General features: G+C 41.1%; 2 protein-coding genes across 2 annotated transcripts; one reads left to right on the forward strand and one right to left on the reverse strand.

Annotated features, from left to right (window-relative positions):
- Nucleotides 1-677: 677 nt before the first annotated feature.
- On the forward strand, nucleotides 678-18,864 carry LOC104079466 (serine/threonine-protein kinase N2-like). Its single transcript, XM_009581513.1, has 22 exons — nucleotides 678-698; nucleotides 3,016-3,298; nucleotides 3,838-3,986; nucleotides 5,482-5,611; nucleotides 5,724-5,875; nucleotides 6,248-6,443; nucleotides 6,756-6,947; nucleotides 7,205-7,314; nucleotides 7,775-7,918; nucleotides 8,866-8,941; nucleotides 9,922-10,108; nucleotides 11,202-11,313; nucleotides 12,182-12,258; nucleotides 13,758-13,824; nucleotides 14,429-14,520; nucleotides 14,891-15,067; nucleotides 15,157-15,219; nucleotides 15,782-15,858; nucleotides 16,450-16,592; nucleotides 16,836-16,943; nucleotides 17,521-17,601; nucleotides 18,475-18,864. Exons 1-22 carry the CDS (start codon nucleotides 678-680, stop codon nucleotides 18,685-18,687), a joined length of 2,850 nt encoding a protein of 949 aa, XP_009579808.1. The 3' UTR covers nucleotides 18,688-18,864.
- Nucleotides 18,865-21,952: 3,088 nt separating this feature from the next.
- Nucleotides 21,953-25,690, reverse strand: ZDHHC12 (zinc finger, DHHC-type containing 12; the record flags this gene model as incomplete). Its single annotated transcript, XM_009581514.1, has 4 exons — nucleotides 21,953-22,324; nucleotides 22,920-23,086; nucleotides 24,395-24,481; nucleotides 25,469-25,690. Coding segments are annotated over 4 exons (786 nt in total), but the record flags the coding sequence as incomplete, so codon positions are not given.
- Nucleotides 25,691-25,737: the final 47 nt, after the last annotated feature.

A 25,737-nucleotide genomic window follows, 5' to 3' on the forward strand; every position in this document is an offset into this window, starting at 1 on the left:
GCTGGCACTCGGGAGCCGGGGGAGGGCAGCCAGCCTCCGTGCTGGGAAGAACATTCGGTTCAGAAATAAGCTCCCCGGAGTGAAAGAGATGCCCTGCCCTCTTTCCTTGAGGCGTTTCAAGCCTAATCTGGGAAAGAAGGGATGGAGAGACCGGCACAAAGAGCGCTCGCTGCCAGCGCGGCGGCCCGACCGGGTTCTCCCCATCTCGGTGCCTGCTGGGCTCGCCGCTTCCTACCCTCACCAGCCCTTGCACGGAGTTGGAAAGCGGACTGGCTCCAGACAGGATTGCAATTGCCTTTTTCCAAACCTTTCAGTGGCTTTTTCTCGTAAAGAGTGGATGTTGTTACCGTGAATCTGTCCAATGCAGGCCTCATCCCTACCGCACCAAGTTGCTGTGAAAGATGTGATTTAAAATGTCCTGGTGAACATGTGTGGTCTGCAGAGGGGACGGCCTCCTCATTGCTAGCTCATTAAATCAAACTGTAAATCGATTTCTCTGTCAGTGGTGAAACTCTAAGGGCCAGGTCTGCTCCGGGCTTTGTGCGGGTGAAGCTTATTGCCAGGCTGGGCATAACTGAGGGGATGGGATCTCCCTGGGCTGCAATCCAAAGAACTAAGGGCAACTTTGATACTGCTGAAGTTTTAGCTGGGAAGCAGCCTAGACACTTCGGTACGACATGAGTCTAGCGGAAGCCTGGGTGAGTTCTGGCAGCCCCACTACAAATACCAAAAGCAAGCTAATTTAAGCTAGCGTGGGTATTTTTCTGCAAGCTGTAGATGTGTTTTGGGATTGCATTGGAAACATACCCTGAAGGACTGACCTTCCCTAGGAACCCAAGAACAGCTGCAGCACGGGCTGTGGCAGTATCCCAACACCCCATCGAAATTCCTGAGTCAGAATGCAAAATGGATCAACCCAAATGCAAATTCAGCTTTCCCATCCTCCTCAGTAATAGAATATTTTATCTTCCTGGTGCAAACAATGTCAATGTTATGGCATGCTCTGATCCATAGAGGGGACAAAGGATCCAGTAAAACGTACCATGCTTAAATTCTAAATATATCTAGAAAATTAGCATGGTGCATTAACTGGTATTCAGACTAGCTTTTGGCAGAGAGTGATGTGGAGGAAAATTGACCTCAGAACTGCCCAGACTGTACCTGTTCTCTGAATCAATACCCAGGTCCCTGTATTCAATACCCTTTATTGGCATTTCTCTTGCAGCACTACTCATTCCATTGCTCTGGGTGGATCAAGGGGGTGGATTGCTTACACTCATTTGCATAGTTTGGATAGAAAATAAATCTGTGTGCTTTTTCTAATTATTTAAATAAGAACTGCAACCAAGGAACTCCTTTTAGTCACTTGCTACAGACTGGATAAAGAGCTTTCTGATTTTCCAGCTTACAGCTGGTAAAGGTTGCCTGTGACTCAGGAACTCCATGATTCAAGTTCTTCCTCACAAAACTTTGGATGCTTTTCAAAGCTCTGGCTTAGTTCCTGGCTTTACTAATTGGGCGAGAACTTCCTGGAATCAGGATGTTAATCTGAACCTTTTTGTTTTGTTACCAATCTGAACAACTCCTATTTTGGCTATTGTGTATCAGTCTGTGTTGCAGACCCAACTTGGTTTTAGGCCAACTTTAAAATAGATTTTTTTCCTTTTTCTTTAATTATTTCGCTGTTAGATTGAAATCGTAGCAAAAACTGATCGAGGATGTCTGGTTGGGTCTTTGAGGTGTATAACAAAATATGCTAATATGATTACATAACTGTTTCTGTGTCAGTGGCATAGGGTTTGGAGGCACAGCACACTCCTAGAGTGCAGTAATGTACACTAGTAACACCAGCCCAGTGTGGTTTGTTGTTAGAAATATGGTCAACCGACTAAAGAGTGTGAAAGCAAAGTCAGGGTTCCTGAGTTCCGTCTTTAGTCACTGACGTGCTGTGTGACGTTAAGTCGGTTAGTGTAGTGGAGCTTGACTGTGCAACTGTTTCTTTTGCATTTAAGCAGGGAGTATGATGAGTTTGTTAATGTTAGGTTATTAATTGCTCTGAATGCCTTAAAGCCACTCTTCCTGTTGAAGAGAAAAGCATAACCTCTTGCTTGGATCTGTTTGTTACGGTGTTAAGTAGCATCCTCATGGATAAAGGTTTTGCAGCTCCTGTCTGAGTTCAGTCCTTATTTGGTCAGTGATATATACCTGTGCTGCTACTGCCTATGCTGTGGGTGTCCAGAGTCTGTAAACAGAGCATCTCTGTCCAGAGCTGTTGATGGGGCATATATCGCTAGAACAAGTAGTATTGAAAATGATGTAAAAAACTGCCCAGAACAAGCTTGAACGCTACTAATGCAACTCAAAATAATCAATGTTTTAAAGCGGCCTTACTGCCTGTAAATCACAGGCAGAATAGAGATTGAGACAACAGTCTGCTTATCTTTTCAGATACAGCAGAAAGTTAAGCTTACTCTCTTGCGTGCTCATTTGTAGAAACAGCTGTAGGTTTTACATCTTTCTTCTTCAGGGGTAACAGCTGAGAGTTAATGCATGCTTGTGATATTCCTAAAAAGCTCTAACGGGTTAGCTGAGATGTGTCTGAACAGTCGGCATCAAGACATATTCAGATAAAAATCTGTATCTACTACTTCATACTAGTAAATGTTAATATTGATCAGAAGAAGGGCAAATACTGGCTGGGCTTTGATACTTAGAGACAAAAGATGTGTGTAGACATTAAATAACAAGAAGACAGGTAGAATGAAGGTTTTTCTCCATTATGGTTTAAAACCAAATTAAGGCATGTTAAGATCAGAGTTGTGTTCTGTCCTCTGCAAGTTAAATGTAAGTCTGGTCTTCTTGAAAATTTGGTGAAAAGGTTGGCTTCAGAATTTGTGTGAACCAGTTTCTAAATGAAATGAAGGAGTGGAATCTTATGAGGGTATTGCTATATGGTAAATGTAGTTGAACTGTGTTATCTCTGAAATCCTCTTGCTCAACGCTGCTTGATTGCAGGGCAGCTGTGTCTTGCAGCTGGGCAATGCTGTGAACTTAATGGATCCAAGTTTCCAGCAAAAACTGGAGGGTGAGAAGGAACTACTTCGCCGCGCTATACAGAAAGAACTGAAGATTAAAGAGGGAGCAGAAAACCTGCGCAAAGCGACAACAGACAGAAAGAATCTTGTTCATATAGAGCATGTGCTGAAATCTTCCAACCGAAAACTGGAGCAACTGCATTGGGAACTTCAGGAGCTTAATGCAAGGATTGTAATAACAGACAAAGAGGAGAGTAAGACAGGTAGGTCTTGGGTCATGATTGACAGGAAAATTGTATTATAGCGCTTCAATATTTATATATATTAAAGTGATATATTTTTCTGTTGAGGGCTCACAGGTAGTGGGAGTTTCTCCTGTTGGTATTTAATTGATGAGGTGATCTGTGCAATGAAAAATTGAAAATGGGGCAATAAACGTGAAAGGAGGCAACATGAGACCGGTGTAGGGAGAAGATCAGCTGAGAGTGCTGGGCATGGACAATATTCAGAAGCACACTGTAGGTGGAACTGAAGAGATTTGAATAGAGTTTCTGGGCAGTTGAACATCCAAGTATCTTACAGGATGAATGAGTAAAAAAGTGGAAGAGTGCTTGTTAGGACAGGTTCTTTGATAAACTAAGAAATATTTACAGATATGAGCTAGAGCTTCATTTGAAACAGTGTTTTGCAGCCAGTTTTGTAGACAAGGCCTAACCTTCTTTTATAGAGTCACCCATCTATAACCCAGTGAAAACAACACAAGAAAACATGACTAATGGTATTGATTGTATTGTTTGTACAGACGGATCTGTATCTCCAGATCCTTGTCTCTGGGAAAGAAACCCGGACCCCATGGCAAGGAAGGTTGAAGCTCTGAAAAAACAGCTGCATGTTGAAATGAAAGTGAAACAAGGAGCTGAGAACATGATCCAAATGTATTCAACATCCAAGGTAAGCAGGAATAAACAACCATTTGGGAACATGGATTCCTGGATCAAAATTTGTGTTTAAATGCCATACACAAACTCTCTCTGGTAATTGATGTATGAAAGAAATTAATTTGCAAAGCTTGCTTGACTGAATCCTAGCTCTGCATTTTGGTACTCAGCATAGTGGCAGCATGTCATGTTACTGCACAGGGCAACCAATACTCCAATTATGCATTAGACTTGCATGTTACAGATTTCTGGAGTTTAGCAGAAATCAACAAGGAATTGTATGGCACATATTTCGTTTGTCAAGAGCTTAAGCCAATCTGTAACTACTCGATGTTAGGAAAAGGCTTTTCTGAAAGTGTAGTTTATTCCACTTTGGCCCATGAGTGGTTGCCTATGCCTTTTTCCGAAGTATTTGGTGGTGATCACTGTTAGAGGGGAGTTATTAGACTGGACAGATGGGCATATTCTGGCAGTTCTGATCTTTTTGGCCATTATTACGTGGCAGATGCTGATTGTGCTTCTGCTCTTGAACGTTGCTTAGCGGTATTGATCATAGATTTGGGAATCATGCTGTTTTAACTTAGCCATGTAAATCCTTCTGTAGTCTCAGTGGAAAGTGGTAGGTACCTAGAGAGTAGCTTGTGTTATCATTCTTGAACAGATGAATGGCCCTTTGGAGAGACTTACATCTCCCTACCAGCTACAGACTCTGCATTACTTCTTTGGTCTAGATACTTAACTAAGCTGGCTGAATGCCAACATAGAGATGTTAGTGCATCTAACCTCAACATTCATAGTGACCCTAGATTAAAGGCAGAGAAAAGTATCTCATAGGAAGTAGCATGATAGAAGTGCAATCTCTAGAAAAACTGTTGCAAGCCTGGGAAGGTAGTGAGGGCAGTATAAGAGGTGCATTCAGTCACTGACTCGAGGAAAGAAAGTTTAAAAAGCATTAGTATTGTACACTGAGTTGGTGTGATGTTTTGATGTCACTAGGTTGTTTAGGATAGAGCACAGCATGTGGTATCTCTTCATGTGAGAAAAACTTTCAGAGGTGTACTAGTTTCATATTCATCCCACTTTTTGAGTTTGGGATAATCATATTTAAAAGTCAAAGGATAATAATAATAAAAATCCAAGCTTATTATAAAGCTTAATTCAGTAAGACCAGCAGTGTAGAGGGTTGTGATATTTTTATTTGTTCAAAACCTCTGCTCACAAAACACTGTAAGCACAGTTGGCCAGTGAACCACAAGTCTCAGTGAGTGCAAGGTTTGGTATTAACTGGACATGTCCTTGACCTTTCCTTTCCCTCTACAAATGGAGACCATGATCTCAAAGTCCTTGATCCTCAGCAGTGTCTCCTTTACATAACTGCTCAGATATGCCATTTCAGGATCATTTATGACCCTTCTTGCAGGTACCACCTTGTCCTTATGTGAACACATCATCGTAATACGTTTTTAATGAGCATAGTTCTCTCTTTGCATATGCTTTCCTTTTGGCAGGAGCGGAAGCTGCTGGCTACAGCTCAGCAGATGCTTCAGGACAGCAAGACAAAGATTGAAATAATCCGCATGCACATTGTGAAAGTATCTCAGTCAGCAGGAGGGATGGAAGATACAGTGGATCCAACGGGTAAGGTGTTTTAAGTAACTGATAAAGCCCAGAACAGATGCATCTAAAGCCCCAAGATCCAGAATACTCAGTCAATTTCATGCTCGTCATATTTTATCTCCAAAATGGCCAGTGAGGGTGGGGACCACCATCAGTGCTTTGGAGCTGCGTATTGAAGAGCTGAGACACCACCTGCGCATTGAAGCTGCTGTAGCTGAGGGGGCAAAAAATGTGCTGAAGATCCTAGGAGGGAGTCGGGTACAGGATCGTAAGTTTTTGGCTGAGGTAAGCACTTATTCAGGACTTCTTGAGAGGGTGGTTTCATGCCTCAACATTAGTGATTTAGCATGAATGAGTAGAGTTAACCGAGAGTTATTGATTTGGGAAGTTCCTGTCTCTCTGTGAGGACAGACTGATTGGGATCACTTTCCCTTCTAGGGATAACGTTCCTTGCTTTGGTGAAATTTCTCAGGAACATCAGAAGTGACACTGACGGGGTGGTCAGGATCTATGGGAAAATATTAATCTTGTTCCTTTACTAGTAAGATGTTATCTGGTCTTTTTTTGAAGCTTAGTTCATGAAGGATTAATAGTACCTGGACTGGGGCTGTACATTGAAAACTTCTGCCTGGTTTCTGTTCTACTTCATATTGCTAGGCTCAGGGTCGTTTGCAAGAGTCCTCTCAGAAGATTGACCTACTGCGCTTGTCCTTGGAACATCAGCTTACTGAGCTTTCTCCTGATCACCCAAAAAGAGCACTCATCAAGCAGGAACTAGTAAATACTTCCTCCCTGGGAGCTCAGCATGGCAGCATCCAACCCACTTCAGTCATCAAACCTACAGCCCTTACAGGTACATAAATCCTGCACGGCATGTTGTTGTGAAGAGGACAGAGGGAAAAACGAGTTACATTTCTTCTCATTGTTGTAATGCCTCTTATTATATGGACATCTGATTTTCTAGGAACTGGACTTATTTCTTCTAGGCCAGCCAGAGCTATTTCTGATCATATGGATTTGCGGTCTATTAATCTGGGGTAGATTTGAGTTATTAACCAAGAAATCATGAATCTGAGAAATTCTTGGGACCCCTGTGAGGACAGGCTGACTGGAATCACTTCATCTTATACATAATAATATTCTTTACTCTCCTAAAATTCCTCAGGAACATTGGAAGTGAGACTGATGGGGTGTCAGGATCTATTGGAAAATGTTCCAGGACGTTCTCGGATGACTAGTTCTTCTCCCATCTGTGGCAGCCCAAGTGATTTGAGATCCCTTTCCCGAACACGAGTTGGCCTGGGTATCCATGGCCGTGGTGTTGCAGGAAAGTACCTGCGGAATGAAGAGCCTTGCAGTGAGTATGGAGTTCCCTGTTGAATTGTGACTGACATATGGGAGCATGGGGGCTTCTCATCAGGGTAGTAGGTTAGCCTGGCTTAAGTGTAATTATAAGAAACCTGGTTTCTGCAAAACTAAGAGAGAAAATGAATCGCATTATACCTAGTCCTCCTAGTACTCTCCTGGAAATTACATTTGATTGGGATATTAACCTTCAGCATGAGAGATTTTCATTGGTAAAAGATTATAATCCATGTTTTCTCCTTTGTCCAGATGAGGTCCTTGCTGTGCTCAAAGTGGACAATAAAGTGGTTGGCCAAACAAACTGGGGACCAGTTAATAACCAGGCATGGGACCAGAGCTTTGTCATTGAGCTGGACCGGGTAAGTCTGCCCCAGATTCCCTGTGTTGTATTTGTTTTTCCATTTCACCTTACCTGATTTGCTCATCTAGCTGCCATTCCACTTGATTCAATTCTGTGTGGCTGCTGTCCCCATGTCCTTTTATATGCCAGTTATCTTAGTCTTCCTCTGAAGGCAGTGCATCTGTGGCAGAGGTTCAGCCTGAACAGCATCTGTTGTCCTTCTCTCCTTATCTGAGCAGTTTTATTTCGTCTTACTAGCAAAGTGGCTAAGACAGCCAGCTCCAAGAGGGTCTTTAACTAGGAAGATCTGAAAACATCAGAGAAAGCAGGGAACAGAAGAATTAAAGAAGCTTCTTATGCATACTGTTTAGTTTACTGAATTTTTACAACAGCGTATGTGTGCCATTTCCAGAGCATGGGGCAGTATGTAACTCTTCTGTTTTTTTTTTTTCTTCCCCACCACTCACCCATCCCACCAGTCTCGTGAGCTAGAAATTGCAATTTATTGGAGAGACTGGAGAGAACTATGTGCAGTGAAGTTTTTACGTTTGGATGATTTCCTTGATAACGAACGTCATGGGATGTGCCTCTCACTCGAGCCCCAAGGAATGCTTTTTGCAGAGGTATAAATGTCAGCCTTGTTTCTTTTTCAGAGAACTCTGTCTGTTTAGGGTGCCTGCCCTGAAAGAAAGTTGTTCAACCCAGGATACAAGGAATGGAAGGAGCAATAATCTAGAAGGGTAGAATGACACGTGAAATCCTTTTGCATCAATATCACATATAAGAATAAGGAACAACATGATATAATAGATGTGCACATGCCATAGCCTGGAGTGACTCTTCAGCTGCTCCGCTGTAATTATATGTGTGTGTGCTGTGAAATCGTTGGTTTTTATTTGCTTTCATTATGAATCATCGGTGACACTTTAATTTAAACATATGGCTTAATGGTCAGAATTGAATCACAGAGACTGTAGAATCAGAGATCCAAATTCCCTCTGGGTATGCTTATTTTATCATCTTTCTGAGGCTAATAATAGTTTGAAGTACCATCAATGAAGAGATCATCCAGATAATCCCTTAAAAGCCGCAGTACTTTCTCCTTTGTGTTGTGATGAAAGTTCCTGTGGTTATCTTTCCAAAAGTAGGATCTTGACCTCATCTACCAAAATTTGCCTCCTCTCCGCAGCTTCTTGTTTTTTGTGGGGGTTGTTTTTGGTTTTTACTTCTGTGCCATGGACTACTACTTTTTTTACCCTACAAATGGCTGTGTTCTTTATGCATGGCTTTACAAATTAGATTAATTTTGTTTGGGATATGAATTAGTCTTAATTCTGGGGGTTTTCTGCATTTCAGGTAGCAGAAAATTCCAATGTCGAAAACCACAGTTGAAGTAACAGATGTTTAGAGGGTGAAGCTAGAATAACGCAGTCTGGAGTCTATAGGAGTGACTCCTAACTTACCAAACAGATGTGAATGGAGAATTTGATGAGAGAGCAGGCATGCGTGAAAGTTTGTGTTCACAGTGTAAACGAAGAATCCTGACAAATCCCCTTTGCATCTCTGACAGGTGATGTTCTGTAATCCTGTCATTGAGAGAAAGCCAAAACTGCAGCGACAGAAGCGCATTTTCCCCAAACAGAAAGGTAAGCTGCTGGAGAACTGACTGCTTACTATCTAGGGTGTGTAGGTGAGGTCAGGGGTTTGCACAAGTAGGCTGCATGCACTCCTATCCCATTAAATTTGTGAGACATTAAAATGCTTGCTAATTACTGTGTGTAAGTAGGTGGACTTTATTAGAATGTGAAAGTTTGTTCAGTCACAAAAAGTGCGGGCAGCCTGGCTGCAGCATGGTGTGTAATGTGATATTGTTGTGGTGTTTCTATTCACAATTAACATTGTTAGGAAGATATAATTACTAGTTATCTAACAGACTTCTTAGCAAGATCCAGGACTTAAGCTGTACTAATTTAACCAGCAGTGTTGTTATTGATGAACAGATATTGGAAGGTTTTCTGGAAAACTCTGAATTATGGAAGACTAGCATGAACAGGCTACTGATGGTCTGTCAAGTCTTTAGAGCTGGCATCTCGGATTAATAGTTTAGGAACTGGAATAGCTTGCATACTTTCTTTTTTTGTCTGCAAATTCTTTCTTGTGAAGCTGAATAAGGTAAGACTTCACATGCTGAGAACTCCTAGCAGTGGGGATAAATGAGATTTTGTATTTATATATATTCTTCAGGAAGTAGTAAAAATAATGAAAGCATCCCAAATGTTTTACTCTTTTTAAGACTCTTTTCTGTTAACAGGCTCCATGATTAAAATGCAGTGTTGAAATAGAAGAAAACCTGACTCAAAATAAAATAAACTTTTACTGTTTTATGCAATTTCTACTTTAGGATTGTTATGATATCATATGGAGCCGAACTTAGGTGAAATAGTAGATCTATTTCATCATCATCATTATTAAACTTTCTTCCCTGGAAAAAAGCCCATTCTCCCTAGAGTGGGCTACCTTTTTGAGTAACCCGTGGGTGTTTGGACGAAAACGATAATTTAACAGTACGTGAGATTGTAATTTGTGCGTTGTAATCTCACTGGTGTTTTGACTCTGACTCTTCCAGGGAAGGAATTCCTCCGAGCTCCTCAAATGAACATAAATGTTGCTGCCTGGGGTCGCCTGATGATGAGTTTCCTCCCTCCGTGTAGTTCCATGAGCACTCTGAGTCCCCCACTTCATGATCCCCTTCACACAGACTTCTCTCCAGTTACCCCACAAAGTCATGTTGATTCAATGTCCAAATTGAGTAGGTAAGTCATGTTCTGAGTGTTGCTGGATGACACTCTGGAATGGGTGTAGGATAGATCTTAAAATTCTGTTGCACCTTACTAAGGTGGAGGAAGATATTGATGTGAAAATTGTACCTGTGGAACTTAATTCAGGATTTTAAGAAAAGCCAACGCTGCCTGAAACAATGTGGTTTTAGTGGGGTGTTCAATATGCTGTGGCTAGCTCTGATTTATTGTTAGCAGTTGGACTGATTTCCAGAATTGCTGTCCTAACAAGCAGTGTGTTCCAGAGCCAGGGGAACTTCAGCAGCTTTCTTTTCCTCTGCAGTAAGATCTGTGGGCATAAAAGTGGTGATAAGTAAACACTGTGATACAAAAAAAAAAAAAAAAAAACAAACCAAAAACAAAAGCAGATTTTCAAAAGTTATTTTATATACACAAAAAAATGTACTGGTTCTGCACTGCAAAGGAAAGAAAATTCCGCTCATTAAATGTCTTCACCAGTACAGTAACTGAACTCTACGCAAGGTCACAATGTGATTGTTGTGGTAAAAAAGCGCTGCCCTTTCATGAGGTTACATGTACCCCAACCACTAGCATAATGTAGCACTCAGAAGGTACATAACTAAGCTTTTAAATATGCTGTAGAAGAAAATTCTCTAAATAATAAGTTTTTTAAATTGTTGGAATTAAATTTTAGAGAATTAGTCATTCTCTGAAAGAGACTATTCCCACTGATTCACAAGACCTAGAAAAGAAAAAAAAATCGAGTCAACTACTGTGTTGCTATTAAAATCAAGACTTCCTTTAAATTCTTGACCATAGTGACTTATTTCTACACACCTAGGTTTCATTAATTTTATAGCATCAGAGAGCTAGTGTTGGAATGTGAGTCTAACCATCACCAACTTAATAGCTCATTTCTTTTCATTCATTTAGGAGATCATATGTCTTGTTGGTACTTCACAGACTTGTGGTGTGAATCAGGGAGTCCTGTTGTCCAGTGTATTGGACTGAACTAAAATTTGCTTATATAGCAAAGGTGATGCAAAGGTGCCTGAGTACAATATTCTGCCCTATGGCAATCTCCTTCAATTTTGTCTTACAAACGCAGTGACTTTCCTGTGGCGAAGCTTACATTTGCTGATGAAGCACCACCTAAGCCTCCACGCCTTTTTCTGATGGCCAACTCCAAAGAATCAACACTGTCTCCTGCAGATTCTCCGGTAATCATCTGGGCTTAAAGGGAGACTTTTCTTTGTTGGTTGGTACCCTTTCAAGGCCTGGTTCTTCTTATTTGTTTATTACTGGAGAAATTAACTATACTTCAGGCAGGTGCCTCCTCATTAGCTGGCTGATCTCCAGGGATTCAGTGAGCTATTTTGGCATGGAGTCTTCATGAAAGTGTTGCACCTCTTTTTTTTTTTTTCTCCTTTCCTTCTTTCTTTTTTTCCCTCTTTCTTTTTTCCTTCTTTTTTTAAATTATACGTCACTTTTCTTGGAGAAGCGAAATAGGAGGTAGATCAGCACTGGGATTTCAGGGCAAGAGTACAGAACAGATGACCGCACAGAGAAAGCAGGGAAGGAGGGTCGGCAGGCTTTTAGGACAGATGAAGTTCTTTGTCATTAAAGAAACTGGGCAAAACCAAGAAGAGCTCTACTTTTCTGACAGGAGGGAGCAGGAAAATTGTTTTGAGTAGTATAATGGTTAATGACCTGTGTTCTACCACATCTTACCCTTTCTCGTTTGGCTTTGATGATAGAGAAAACTGCATTCTCTGATCATTGTGACTCTTTTTGGGACATGAGATGCCTTTTTTCTAGAAAAGAAATGTTTTATCCTAGACTTTTAAAAGCGTTTATTTTAAAGGGTTTGGCCCTATCAAAAAAATACTGTACATGGGAATAGTTTTGTGTGACCATAGACAATCTATTTTCATGCTGTTTCCCTCCAAGCAGAGGCGATGACCAACTGCAAGAACTTGTCTGTGGTTGTGCTGCTTCTTGACAGAGGAGAAAATTTGGATGTGGGTGTTCAGGTCTGACTTGGTGATTCCAGAGGATGACACACTGTAATTTTATTTCTGTTCCTAGTGTCTGAAGAGGCTGCATGTTGAGGAGAAGTCTTGCAGCTCTGCTCTCACAGAATTTCCAATCCAGGCATCTCCAAGGTAACTGTGGACAGCATGGGCTGTCTTGGGTCGCAGATTAAAGAGGCACTGGGCTGAAATTTTTGAGCACACAGACTAAAATTCTGCTCAAGATATGCTTTGGTTTCTCAGCAGTAGACTCTTACTGCTGAGTGTAGACAATACCATGAAAAGTCTGCTCTGAACTTTACTTGTCCAAATGTCTGCTGCGCCTTATGCTTATTAACTTAGCCTGTTGATAGACTGTAGACTACAATGTAATAGATGACTTTAGTAAAAGGTAAAGTCACTTAACTGTCTTCAAGTGCTTCCTTGTGTTTGAAGTTTTATGGTGTAGCATATTTAGATGTGTCTGCATTCTAAGTAATACATTTCAGAAACACTTTTGGCATCCCTCACACTCTTCTGTTTCTATTGATATGCAAGATACACTGTCTTTCATTATGTAGGGAGGCATAAAACAGTAAGTTGTTTATAGTCTATGGCAGTTATATATACACAATTTGGATGTAGCAAGGATACATAGTAGTAAATATACCAAAAACAGGACAAGTAAAAAAAATTTAATATTGTTGAACAAATACTGACCAAAAAAGCACAAATAGCAAAATCTGTCTAAGATGATCTTGCAGTTCAGATCTTAGAATTATGTTCGTAACTTCATTATCACTTTTGAGGGGTCCCATCTTCAAAACCCTGTAGTCAGGATGCAGTCAGGCACCTACCTACCTTCTCTCTGAGAAGGCTGAGGAGGGAGTTGAGTCCTTCATGCGTAGATACTTAAACCCTCATCTCACTCAGTGGAGGAGTATGGAGTGTCTGTTTTCTTTTAAAGATGATCCTGGACTAAAGCTTTTAGGGTGTGCGTTGTTTGTTGGTTGTTTTTTTTTTTTTTAATTTTTTCCAAGCAATTCTGCAGCCTTAGTTTCCTTGGTAACTCCTTGTGGCTGACATAATGTTCTATAGCATCTCTTTATTCAGCTACTTTTTTTCCAGCAACACCTTATGTATGTTGTCTCACCATGTTTCATTTCCAATTCCTGTTTGAGAACTTCTCTTTATGCCCTTGTCCTACTGGCACTTGATATACATGTTCGTGTCTGATTAACACAATTGCTGTTGAGCCTGCTGAAAGTAGGGTAGATGGAATTGAATTTTACTACCCCAAGTATGGGGGTCAGGAGGAACTAATCCTGTTATGGGAAGTAACAGAGAGAGCAAGCCTTGGAGAGTCAGAATTGTTGCTCCTGTTGCCTGTACAGACGGAAGTCAGACTGCTGCCACTGGGAGCAGTTTCCTCACCTTACGGTTACCTGCTCCCTTTTCAGTGGCAGAACAGCAGCAGCAAGCCTAGCTTTTCAGGATTTTGGACTAGATGAGGAGTGGTTGACACAGCTGTTCGCTTTCCCTTTTGCTATACAGAGCTTCTTCCCCTAACACAAATACACAAAAACTCCTTTGTTATCTGTTTATGCATCTTTTGGGTATTGTCTCAGCAATTCTTCTTTGTTTGTCTGCAGGAAAAGGACAGTTCAGCTTGAGGATTTTCACTGCATTGCCATGCTGGGACGTGGCCACTTTGGGAAGGTAGTGTAGAAGTGTACACCTTGTGGCGGAGGCCAGTAGGACTGTGGTTGTGAAGATGGGCCTCTGCCTCAGAGTCTGAATAGAAACATTGCAGTACAGAAGAGGTTTGTTGCAATGCAGATATAAAACCCAACACAACCACACAAGCAGCTGATAACTCCTGTTAACAGTCAAAGCTCCTGAAGATTTGTGGCTTCAAAGCCTGGAGAAAACCATGCAGGGAGTGCTAAGTCATTTCATAAAGCACGTCATTACCATTCCTTTCATTATCATTGTGATCACTAGTGGAATAGCTCCATTCCCAAACTGTGTGCATAGTTGCGTGCTGTGAGAGCTCTGAGGTGCTCATAAAGCACTTGTCCAGCCGTGATACTACTGTTTGTGAAAAGAATATAACTAAGAATATAACTTACACTGACATCCTTCTGGACTGCTGCAACGCAAGGAGCAGGAAAAAAGTGCTCCATTTCTGGAGTTACTTAAACTTGGTTTTGAGAATGATTGTCTGGAATGGATGGAAATAGTTTGTGTCAATGAGAGTCAAAGTAATCCAATAAGGAAATAACAGATTTGTTTGAAGTACAGCTTTTCTGTTGTCTTTCAGGTACTGCTGGCCCAATACAAGCCAACTGGGAAGCTGTATGCTATCAAAGCCTTGAAGAAAAAAGATATTATTAGGAGAGATGAAATGGATAGGTGAGCTTTGTTTAGAGATGGTACTATTGCCAGAGGCTACATTAACACACCTGTAATCAAATGTTAGTAGGTGTGATGTGTACTGGTCATAGTACTATTAAGGTTAAATGAGACCTTAAGGCTTGGTTAACTAAAATCAGGAATAAGGAAACTTGTAACAGTGCTGCTTTCTAGCTTCCGGTGGAATAACACCTGAAGAACACTCTAAAACTCAGCGTTTGGAAGTATGTAAGATAAATATTGTATTAGCCCTCACTTTTTATTTCTCTAACTTAAGATGTAAAGATCTTCTTCTTCAACCTGTCTTTCTCAAAACAGGTTTTTCTGCCAAGTTTTAACATTGATGTTTTCATTCTTTGAATCCTGGCAGCTTGAACTGTGAGAAGCGAATATTTGAAGTGGTCAATTCTTCTGATCATCCATTCCTTGTGAACATGTTTGCGTGTTTCCAGACACCTCATCATGCTTGTTTTGTGATGGAATATACTCCGGGTGGTGATCTTATGATGCGCATACATGAAGATGTCTTTCCGGAGCATATGGCACAGTGAGTTAGAATTAGTCTAGTTTCCAGGCGCTATAAATTTTTAACTTGGTTCTCATAGATATTTCCTGATAACTATTTCTGTCTTTTAGGTTTTATACAGCCTGCGTAGTCTTGGGGCTCCAGTTCTTGCATGAGAAGAAAATTGTTTATAGGTAATGTGGCAAAGAATAAAGTATAAGACAGTTCAGCAACTTGAAAGTTGATTTTTCCTGTAGCTATATGTCTGGAGCTCACTACCTTGCTGGGGTTTCTAATCTTTCTGTCTGTCTTTATTTTCCCCATCTCCTGTTGCTATCAGCATGTTCATCGTGCTTACAGTAAAGAAAGTCATCTAGAAGTTATTCATCTGACATGTTGCAGGTGATTCATCCTCTGTGACATGTCAATACATTCTGGGGGGCACCTGTAAGTCACTGCTTTCTTTTTTACTTTGATAGTCAAGTAATTTGTCATGCTGTTGTGGGATGCTCTTTTCCAGATCAATAAGCCCCACCCAGCTCTAAGCTGCTTTGTGAGCCTTTCATTAAGAGGAAAATATCAATAAATTAAGGGGAATCTTCCAAAGAATACATTATTTAAACCAAATGTAGACTTTACTCAATTTAGATTTTATTCTCTTTATTAACATCTAGTTTCTGCCTCTTGCAAAAAAAGATGTTGGATGGCAATCCTCAGACTTCATCCACCATTTTCTTTCCTCTCCTTTGCCTGCAGGGACCTGAAATTGGATAATCTGCTTTTAGATGCTGAAGGATTTGTGAAGATCGCAGATTTTGGATTGTGTAAGGAAGGTGAGTGACTTTGGTGAAGCCAAAATTGAACCATCAGAACCAGTTTAAGATCTGGGCTTTAGTAAAGTGTTCACAAATACAGGTACTGAGGTGGCTGTGTGTAACTTGTATTCATCCCCATCTTAAAAATAAAACAAAATCCACCAAAACCAAACCAAAACAAACCCCCCAACAAACCAAACAACAAAAAAACCTCACCTGTCTGGCTATCATGAACTTGGAAAAGAGTACTTTGCCCTTTACTCTTCAGGAAACTTATGAAAGAGTTTACTATGTCCTTATTTGCTCAAAGGAGCTAGAATTTAGGATACTACAAAATACGTACTTGAGTAAATGAGCAATGGAATCTGCCGGAAGTTTTCATGGTTTTGCTGTTTATTTAAATATTGTCTGTATATTTCTTACTTGGAGTTCTTAGATGCCTCAGGTTTCATGCTTCCTTATTGGCATTTACAAGCATTGATGAGAGCCCTTCCCCAGTTAAAAACATTAGATTATCAAGTGATAATCTATGGCTTTCAGAAGGTGAGACTGCATGTGATCCATTTAGTAATGTGTGCTGGATTTTACAAAAGTGTTCTTTTCCTACAGGAATAGGTTTTGGAGACCGCACAAACACCTTCTGTGGCACTCCTGAATTTCTGGCTCCAGAAGTCCTGACGGACATCTCATACACTCGGGCAGTAGACTGGTGGGGATTGGGAGTACTCATTTATGAGATGCTTGTTGGTGAGGTTAGACCACCTTTCTCTAAGAGGATTTCACTAAGCAGTCTTGGGGAGAGCAGTACCCGACCACCTGAGATAAAATTTCGCTGAATGTAGCCAACTATTTATTAGTACTTAAATTACATTTTTCTCATTCGTAGTGCTTGCCAAATGCTAATTAATCCACACAACTCCCTGCTATTCTCATCCGTATTTAATAGTGAGGAATGGGTGCTATGTGGATTAGATAATAAAATGTCACAATTGCAGTCACCATTCCCTGGAGATGATGAGGAAGAAGTCTTTGACAGTATTGTCAACGATGAAGTCCGGTATCCACGATTCCTTTCATCGGAGGCACTTTCTATAATCCGTAAGGTAATGGGCTTGGTGGGTCTCTGGGAGCCTGAGGAATTTGTGTTTACTGTGTAAGTGGATCCAGAGGGACTCTTATTAGGAGAGGGTAGCATTTGTGTGTGTAATCTGGAGCTGCCTCCACAGGCTAAGGAAACATTTAAAATTTACACATTTTTCCTTTCCTTCTCTTTACATAAATGCTATTCTTCTGTCTAAGGGTGACTAAGCTTCTTACTGAGGTGTGTTGCTGCTAAGTCTGAAATGGACAAGTGTTGATTCAAGGGCAGGAACATCAGAGTCATTCAGTGGAGATGGAGATGGTTTGATTCAGTGTTTGAATCTGACCCAGTAGTCACAGGTGCACAGTTAAGATGAGATGCTTCATGCGGTTTATAGCGGGTACCTTATTGATGTGGGCAAGTTGTTTACAAGGAAGTAGGTCTGAGCTATTACTAGCAGATTATGACCTTGCTGCAAAGCGAGAATGAGAAGATACTGAGGGGTCAGTCCATCTCCTTCCTTTTGTTTTTCTCTCTGGAACATTATTTCTGTCCATCCTTGTTCCAGTTGTTGAACTTTGAACTGATATTTCCTGCAGCTTCTTCGTAAATGTCCAGAGCGTAGACTGGGAGCAGGAGAAAAAGATGCAGAAGAGATTAAAATCCAGGCCTTTTTTAAGGTAGGAACTCACGTTATCCCTCCCCCTCATCTTTTGCGTTTGAGCTGAAAGTGGTTTGCTTTCTGTTGGTAATGAGGCATATTTCCATTAGTTATCAGTGAGATCTTAGTGGTAGCTTCTGTTGCACCTCATTGCTGTACTCAGGAATATGTGTTTCGATTCATGTTTGAAATTACATCCCCCAAGTGTGTTTTCTGGGATCTGTAAGTTTCCAGAGCCAGTTTGTTATTTCTGATTGTGATGCTTCTATGTAAAAATATACATCAACAAACACCCCTTTTAAATCAAACTGCAGCAGTCAAAGGTGCTGTCTAATGATGACAGTGATTGCCAGTCATTCTGATGGCACCTGCCTTTGCAGGATATACATGAACCCTAAGAGAAATTGAGGTTAAAGACACAGTTGCTTTGGGTCAAGGGTATACGTCTGTTGCAGGCAAAGGTGTTACCATTCCTCCTTGTCACTACCCATCTGCCAGAAGTTATTAGCCTTATAGCCCCTGGCTGGCTTTGCACTGGAGTAAGAAAAGAACTTGGATGTCAGCAGAAGTTGCTGTGAAGTCCACACGTCCACCTGGCCACAGCTGTACTTTAGTTTTGTCCCTCCAAAATATAATTTGAGCTGTAGCTTTGTTTCTTGGTGTTCTGAAGAACAGCCTTAGACTGTATGGAATCTCTGGCCTGCACCGACTATGCTGTTTGTTTTGGGCCTTTTTTTAATTCTCTCTCTTCTCTTTTTTTTTTTTTTTTTTTTTTTTTTTTTTAAATTAGTAGAAATAAGACATATTGCAAATGATCTGGAAGGGGCAATCCTTCCTCTTACTTTCACATTTCATAATGTCAATCTGGCCTGTTCACTTCCTTCTCTTGCAGGAAATTGATTGGGATGCCTTGTTTGCCAGGACTCTGAAGCCCCCTTTTGTGCCCACTTTAAGAGATCCGACGGACGTTAGCAACTTTGATGAAGAGTTTACATCACAAAAGCCAATCCTTACTCCTCCAGAGGAGGTTGCTCTCCTTACCCGTAAGGAGCAGACTGTCTTCAAGGACTTTGACTTTGTCTCCAGACACCTTTTAGATGTTTGAGTCTTGTGCTATAAGAAACATGAACAGATTGTTACCACCTTGAGAGAGCGTAGAGAGGACTTGGCATGGGCAATGGAAAAGTCAACAGAATTCGTAGAACTGGTAGTGCTGATGACTCCAGGAAGAGAGCGCCCTGCAAGCTGAGTTAACTTACTGTGGTTTTTTCAGCCTCATTTGTTGGAGGGATACTGGGTGTCAGTTATCTGTAAGGAGTAATTAATGTTTGACTGGATGTATCTTCTGCTGCCATTGCATACAGATGGAAATTCGGAATTTAAGCTGGACTTAATTTAATGAAATCAAATCATTTCTGCAACCCAGGTTACTCTTTGCAAAAAGCCTAAGTAAGTAGCACAGCTTTTTAAAGTTGCATAACAGCAGGGGGAGTGGCCACTTCTTAACTATTTTCTAGAAAAAATGTGCAGCATTCCCTCTTTGTAATGATTTTATGCCCATTCCCACTCATAACTATGTGTATGCCAGAGGAGGAATGGATTTTAACACAACCAAGACAATGATGTTTGGGTTTGATAATAATCCAAGTGATCTATCTCAAGGAAAAGGAGCCTCTCTCTACTTCTTTGAGGATGCTAAATCTTAGCTATTGTTTTTAATGATATAAAAAAGCCACAGCTTTGCACATGCTAATTTTTTTTTAGAATAAAGATACCTTGCCTTATAATGAAATTTCAGCTTTTCATCTCCATTGTGTTAGCTGAATGTTTCAGAGCAGGGCTAACCATATTCTGCTCAGCAGGCAGGATTTTATTTTTCTCTGTAAATGTCAATAGTAATATTTTCTTCCTTCCTTCCTTCTCACTGAAGTCGTCTGTGTACATATTGCATGGTGTCATCAGCTGTCACATACGAACGACTGCAGTCAAGTTGTCTCTCCACAGATTTTATCAATGTGTATATCCTGCATCTTTTTTGGGATAGCTAAATAATGACAGTGTTAATATTGGAAAATCAGTAAGTTAAAGGTGATTTAATTTGCCTGGTAACATATCTTGTAATTATACTTGATAAGATACATTTTCTTCTCTTAAATTTGTAATGTTAGCTTGTTGAGCAAAAGAAGGAAGGGTATCTAGGCATGAAGTATGACACTGACGACAAATAGGGATGCACAGCTATTCTCTTTCAGTTTGTCTTCAACAGAGGTAGACAGAAGTTGAACTAACGCAATTGTGCTATATCTGGAGATAAAGTTCGGGTGCAGCTAGTGAGTCATCATTATTAAATCAAGCCTGGTCTAAATGCTTCAGAATTCAGAGAGTTAAGAGCATATGTTTGTGCAAAACAGAAATAATTCACAGTGAACCTAGATTTCCTATTTTCAGAGCCAAGTATAACTGCTTCTGAAAATTCCTGCGTACAAATATCCTTTCAACCTCTGGCTCTGCCTTGCCACATAACGGCCCATTTAAAGCAGGATACACATTTTCCTCACCCTTGTTTGCATAGCAATGGTTGGCTTGCTGTCGGCCCCTACCGTGTGTTTTGTGACTTTTCTTAAGGTCGAGGCCTCTGTAAAGTGGTAAGTAGCACGGCGGATTGTTAGCGCAGGTGAAACCTAGAACTTGGGCTCAAAGAGAGGCATATTTAATCTTTCAATTTATAGTTTATAGTAAAGTAAAAAGACTGTAAATTACCATCGTGGTGCATTTAAAAAAGAATTACCAAACAGAACAAAACTGTGTGTTTTGAGCTGTAGTACCTGCTGACAAATTTTTATTTGACTGGTACCTGAAGAACCAGAAATTGCTATGTGGCAGACGAGCCATACTCTAGCAGGCACCTCACTGACACAAACAAGCTGCAGAATCCTTTCTGGATGGTCTACCATTGTTATGAAAACAGTTCTTAGTGCTCTGATATCGCTCTGGTAGGAGTTTCTACCCTGAACAAACCAGACTGGACACAGATTACAAACTCGAGTTGGTCAAAAAAGGGATCCTTGTGCTGTTTTTAAACTGCTTTTGGACTATCATGCTGTATTAGTGACTACACTATCCTTTCATGAGTGCTCATCTACTTTAAACCCCGAGTGCATCCTACCAGCTTGCCAGATGTGCTCTTGAGCTGGTGTTAATTCCTGAGCCAAGGCAATTAAGGCACAAAATAATTTTAACTAAGGTTTTGTTGTGGTGCTGTTTTTTTTTTTTAAACAGAAAATGGTCAGGACTAAAATTCACACCACAGCTTTTTCTGTTTTTAAAGCTAAAATTGGTCATCCCAAACTTCCTTTTAGTTCCTCATGGCAACTGGAAGTATCACCTTTTATTACAATGGAAAACAAGTAAGCTTGCTGCTATCCTAGAAAGCTACCAGCACCCCCTCATCTCAACGAAACAAACAGGACCTAGAATCTTTCCTCTTGCATTGAAACTTTGATTCTTTTATTAAAATTTTACTAGTATGTTGAGGTAGTGGTATTATCAACAGTGTTACTTGAGCTAGGCAAGAAGCACCAACCTCTGCTACTGGTTCTCTCCCCATAAGCTACAGGAAAGACCTGAGCATGAAGTTATCTGCAGAAATAATTCAGTAGGCAAGTATTACTTTTCTGTCCAAAGAAAAGTGGATGGTATCATTCTTTGCTGACTTGCTTCAAAATAGTCTGTGAATTGTTAACAGCACCATCAACTTAAAGAAAAAACTGTTAGGAAGCTGGTCAGGGCATCACAAAGTACAGGCTATTTATCTCACAAGCTGCCTTACTGCTGTTTGTCATACACATTAACACTATTAAGCCTCAAATCTTTGTGAAAAGCATTAAGTTGAGGCATGTGGTCAAAATGAAATTTGCTTTTGACTGTCCAAATATTTACTCAAATATTACTATTACAGGCTCAACACTACTGGCAAAAGGCACTGCGGTTCTCACAGTGAGAAAGGCCACAGGAATTGTATTGATTCTGGCTAGTTTTGTCTGCAATAGCGGCTGTTCCCTAGCAGCAAAAGGAGAGGGAAACTTTGGGGAAAAGAAGTGAACATGGATGCTCATGCATCTCTTCTGGAGAGATGTGGATGCAGTTAGCAAGAGGAAGTACATTTAGAGAGAAACCTTCACGCAGTCCAGAAATCAGCCCTGCTTGCCTTCCCAGAAGCAGTGTCTTCCCTTTAACAGTGTTACTGGTATATAAAAAATAACCCTGACTATCCTTGAAATGTAATTTGCAGCATGAACAGGTTGTGGAACAGGTTGCATAGTTCATGATGTACTAAAGTTCCGTGCAAGGAAGCAGCAGCAATTGCATTAGCAAAGCTTTACCCAGCAACCTGCAGCTCTGTTGGCACTCTACCAGGTAGGTACTACTGTGACTAGACAGGCTCATTGTTCCTGTGAAAATAGATTTCCTCCCATGCAGTGAGGTGGCATGAACAGAAGAATCTCCAGAGATTGAGGATCACCCCTTGGTCAAAGGGATTCTCCAACTCAGAGTGTCGCAGGTAGGAGATGCGATGATGCGACATGAATTCCCAGGTGGTGGTGTTGCATGAGATCAGATAGAGGTGTGAAATCAGCAGCAGCAGGACGACCGTGGTGAATATGATTATCAGGAGGAAGGACATGAGGAGGAGAACGTTGTGCTGCAGCCAGTCCCACGACTGTTCAAAGTAGAGGCCTGACCTTTCAATTCAAAGAGAAATAAATTCACAGTTAAAGATACAGAACGAGTTACATAAGCCAAGCAAACCTGATAGCACATTTAAGTTTGATTCATAACTAGTGAGCTTCTGATAATCATTTACTGCAGAGAGTTAATACACTATGAACTCTTAAGAGACTCCACCAGCAGTGACTTAGATTATAAGGTTTAAAAGATGCGGGTTCCCCTGACAGCTGAGAGAGAGAATCATCCTCAGTTAACTCCTCTCCTGAACAGGCACAGAGCTGAAACCCTGCTGGAGTTTCAAGTACTTGAATTTGTAAACAAAGATCATATTACAGTAACTGAAGCAAAATTAGTTAGCTTTTGTACTGTTGTTAATTCTGTTAATTTAAGCTTAAAACAAAGATGAACAATGAAACCCAAATTATCAACTATTGATCAGCTACGTTGCTCCTCAGCAGATCAGGGGGCTCAGAAGAGCTGATCTCCAGGATGCAAGAGGGTGAAGGTACAAAGCCAATCCAGTCACTGCTATAAACCCTTCAGCGGGGCTCTAGGAGCACCAAAACTTTTATGAACCTCAGAGGTCAAAGCGCTGATTCCAGGCCTTACCAAGCAACGTGACCCCCCCACAGCAGAACTACAAGCTGCACGCTCAAGTAGACTATGAAGAAGGGGTGATTCTTCTCTCCTACACAGTTCTCAATCCAGGGACAGTGATGATCGTAACGCCGAACACAGTGTTGGCACAGCTGGCAGTGCTTGGCTCGCATTGGTTGCTGCAAAACAAAACCAAACGCGCACACACACTAGCAATAGCCCGCTGGTTCAACTCCCCGTTCGGTAGACGAGAGCATCATGCAATATCGTCTTCCTCCATGGCAGTGCTGTCCCAAAAGCACTCCATTTTGAGATAACAGCACAACATAAACATTCCTAAGACCACTAAAGGGATCATGATTCCCCTGGTACAGACCCAAATGAGTGAGATTCAAATTAAATGACTTCTATCTATACGTTTTCTTTATTATCTACCTATTTATAGGAAGTCCAATGTGCAAAGGAGGGAGATAAAGCCAGTCTGTTCTGTCCAGGAAAGCAGGAGCAGAGTGTTGAGGTGAAAAACTAGGACCACAGCTATTGAAGAAAGTGCGCAGGGATGGGATGTCTTTACGGGACTGCACGGAGAAGGGAAGTGTCTCTACTTCTGTGTGAATACAAGACACTTGCACAGGAAAGCAGCTCAAGTACCAGGAATAGAGAAGATGAAAAATCTGGCTGAGGAAAAGTAGAATGAGTGTGCTTCCCAGAATTTGTTCCCTGAATGTTTTGCCAGCTTTTCCTCTTGCAATAAGCTGGCTTCTGGTAGATATTCTTCAGGAATTTATGGAAGCTGGGATAATGCTTGATTTTATTAAACTGATAAGGATCGCTCTGAAAACAGGCACTTGTAGGCTTTAGGCAAACTGTTTTAAGAGCTAATTTCTTAAGAGCTAATTTAATTGCTCTAATTTTTCCTTCGTGCTATCTTTTACAACTCAGGCTAATGTTTTGTTGGTTTTAGGCCTCCAAACAAGCTCACAGCTACCAGCAGTTCTTGTATGTCATGCTCAACTGCTTTTCTGACTCTCTATCAAGATATCTTCAAAATAACCTTTTTGACAATACTGTAAGGTCTGACTGACATGGCAGTAAGAATGTAGAATACAATTTTCCCATGGCAAAAGAAGATCCTTGTTTCTGTGAGCCAGCAAGGACTTGTTTCAGGCTTGGAAAACTAGCACACATGCAATGTCCATCACTACTACACCTTTAGCTACACAATTCATTTGGATCACTTTTCAATTCAGCACTTTATCTGAATTCAATTTGCTAGTTGTATTTACTTTTTCTGTGAGTTTTTCAGCAGGTCAGTGACACTACGACAGAATTAATCAGATCTGCCATGCCTCCAAACCACGGAGCAGCGAGCAGCAATGATAGAGCAGAAAAACACCAGCAACAGCAGCTGAACAAAGATGTTGCCAAAAAATGTAAGCTTGAAAATCGCTCATCCCATCCTCTTCTAGCGTGTTATGAATGCCTACCTTCACCATGCAGTAACCACAACGCCGCATCTTAATATTACTTGGAACTTGGGGTATCACCATGCTTTGTTCTTCACTCTTGCTTGCCTACAAAGAAAGAGAAAGGGAGTGATTAAGCAGGTTTTGTGTGCTGTTGTCTGAAGTACCGCAGCTATTACCACGCTTGGCATGACTGAGCTGTCTGGATCCTTTTACTTAACAGTTACACAGTGCTGGCTATCTCCGTCATTAGGAAAGTTAGAATAATTCCATAGAATTCCTACAGAAGCTGCTATGTAAGTACTGTGGCATGAAATTCCACTGCAGACAGTTAAGGTACATCGAAAGAGAACAGGCTACTGTAACCATCAAAAGAATGTTCGCACAGAGGCAGAAATAATTGTGGACAAGGTGCCACACTGATCCCAACACTATGCTTTGGGACAAAAATAAACAAGACAATAATGATGTCTTTTCACTATAAGCAGTGCTACTTATTCCTAACACAGCCAACATTTACATTAATGATGGATGATTAAAATTGATAATGCTTTTGTCCTACATAATCTGTAAGGCAGTGAACCTGGAGTAGACTACCTCTCAGTTAATGAAACTTTGCATCTCCATTTACCTCGCTGTAACTTGTTTGTGTACGTGTTCTCTGAGAGGGCAACAAATCCATAAACAGTTCGATAAATAGAGCTGCAGAGAGCGCTTTCTTCCAAATTTGCCATTCAATTCGGGTTTTTTGCACTGGTACCACTTAGTGGTGGTTAGCGTAACATAGGTCATGTATACATTCCATTGGGTACTGCAGCCTCTGATGCAAGAGAGGACTTATGCTCGAACGGCACAGTGCATTTACAACAGGAGCGTGGTGAAAAAGACACACTTAAAGTCTCTGAACCCTACTGCAGTTACAGAACACGAATCGGAGACTCTTAGGCCTATCTCCAACGGTCTGTGTATGTTTCCTTTATGCCAAGCGCAACAGAAACTGTTTCAGATTATTCTTATCTAGCAGAGTGGGAAAAAGAAAATAAGCCTATAGATTTTACAGCCCCAGCACTTTCTTCCGTTCATGAAGTGATATACCTCCGCTTCCTCTTCAGACTTAACAAAACCCGGATCCATGAGAGACACCTTGAAGTACAGCAGGACAGAGCACAAGACCAGTAAGACGAAGACCAGTGGCTGCAGCAGCTCCCCGCGCTCCTCTTGCTTTTGCAGATCTGAAAGGTACCCAAAAAAGGGAGCAGAAGCTCCTTGTGAAGCTTTAGGATTTTTTTCTTTAGCCTTACCAAAGGGGTCCCGCACCTACGGGAGGGGGGACGGGGAGAAATCGGGCGGCGAGCGGGCGTGGG

Source organism: Fulmarus glacialis, unplaced genomic scaffold (genome assembly GCF_000690835.1).
Source record: "Fulmarus glacialis isolate BGI_N327 unplaced genomic scaffold, ASM69083v1 scaffold11527, whole genome shotgun sequence".
In the NCBI taxonomy this organism is placed as follows: Eukaryota; Metazoa; Chordata; class Aves; order Procellariiformes; family Procellariidae; genus Fulmarus; species Fulmarus glacialis.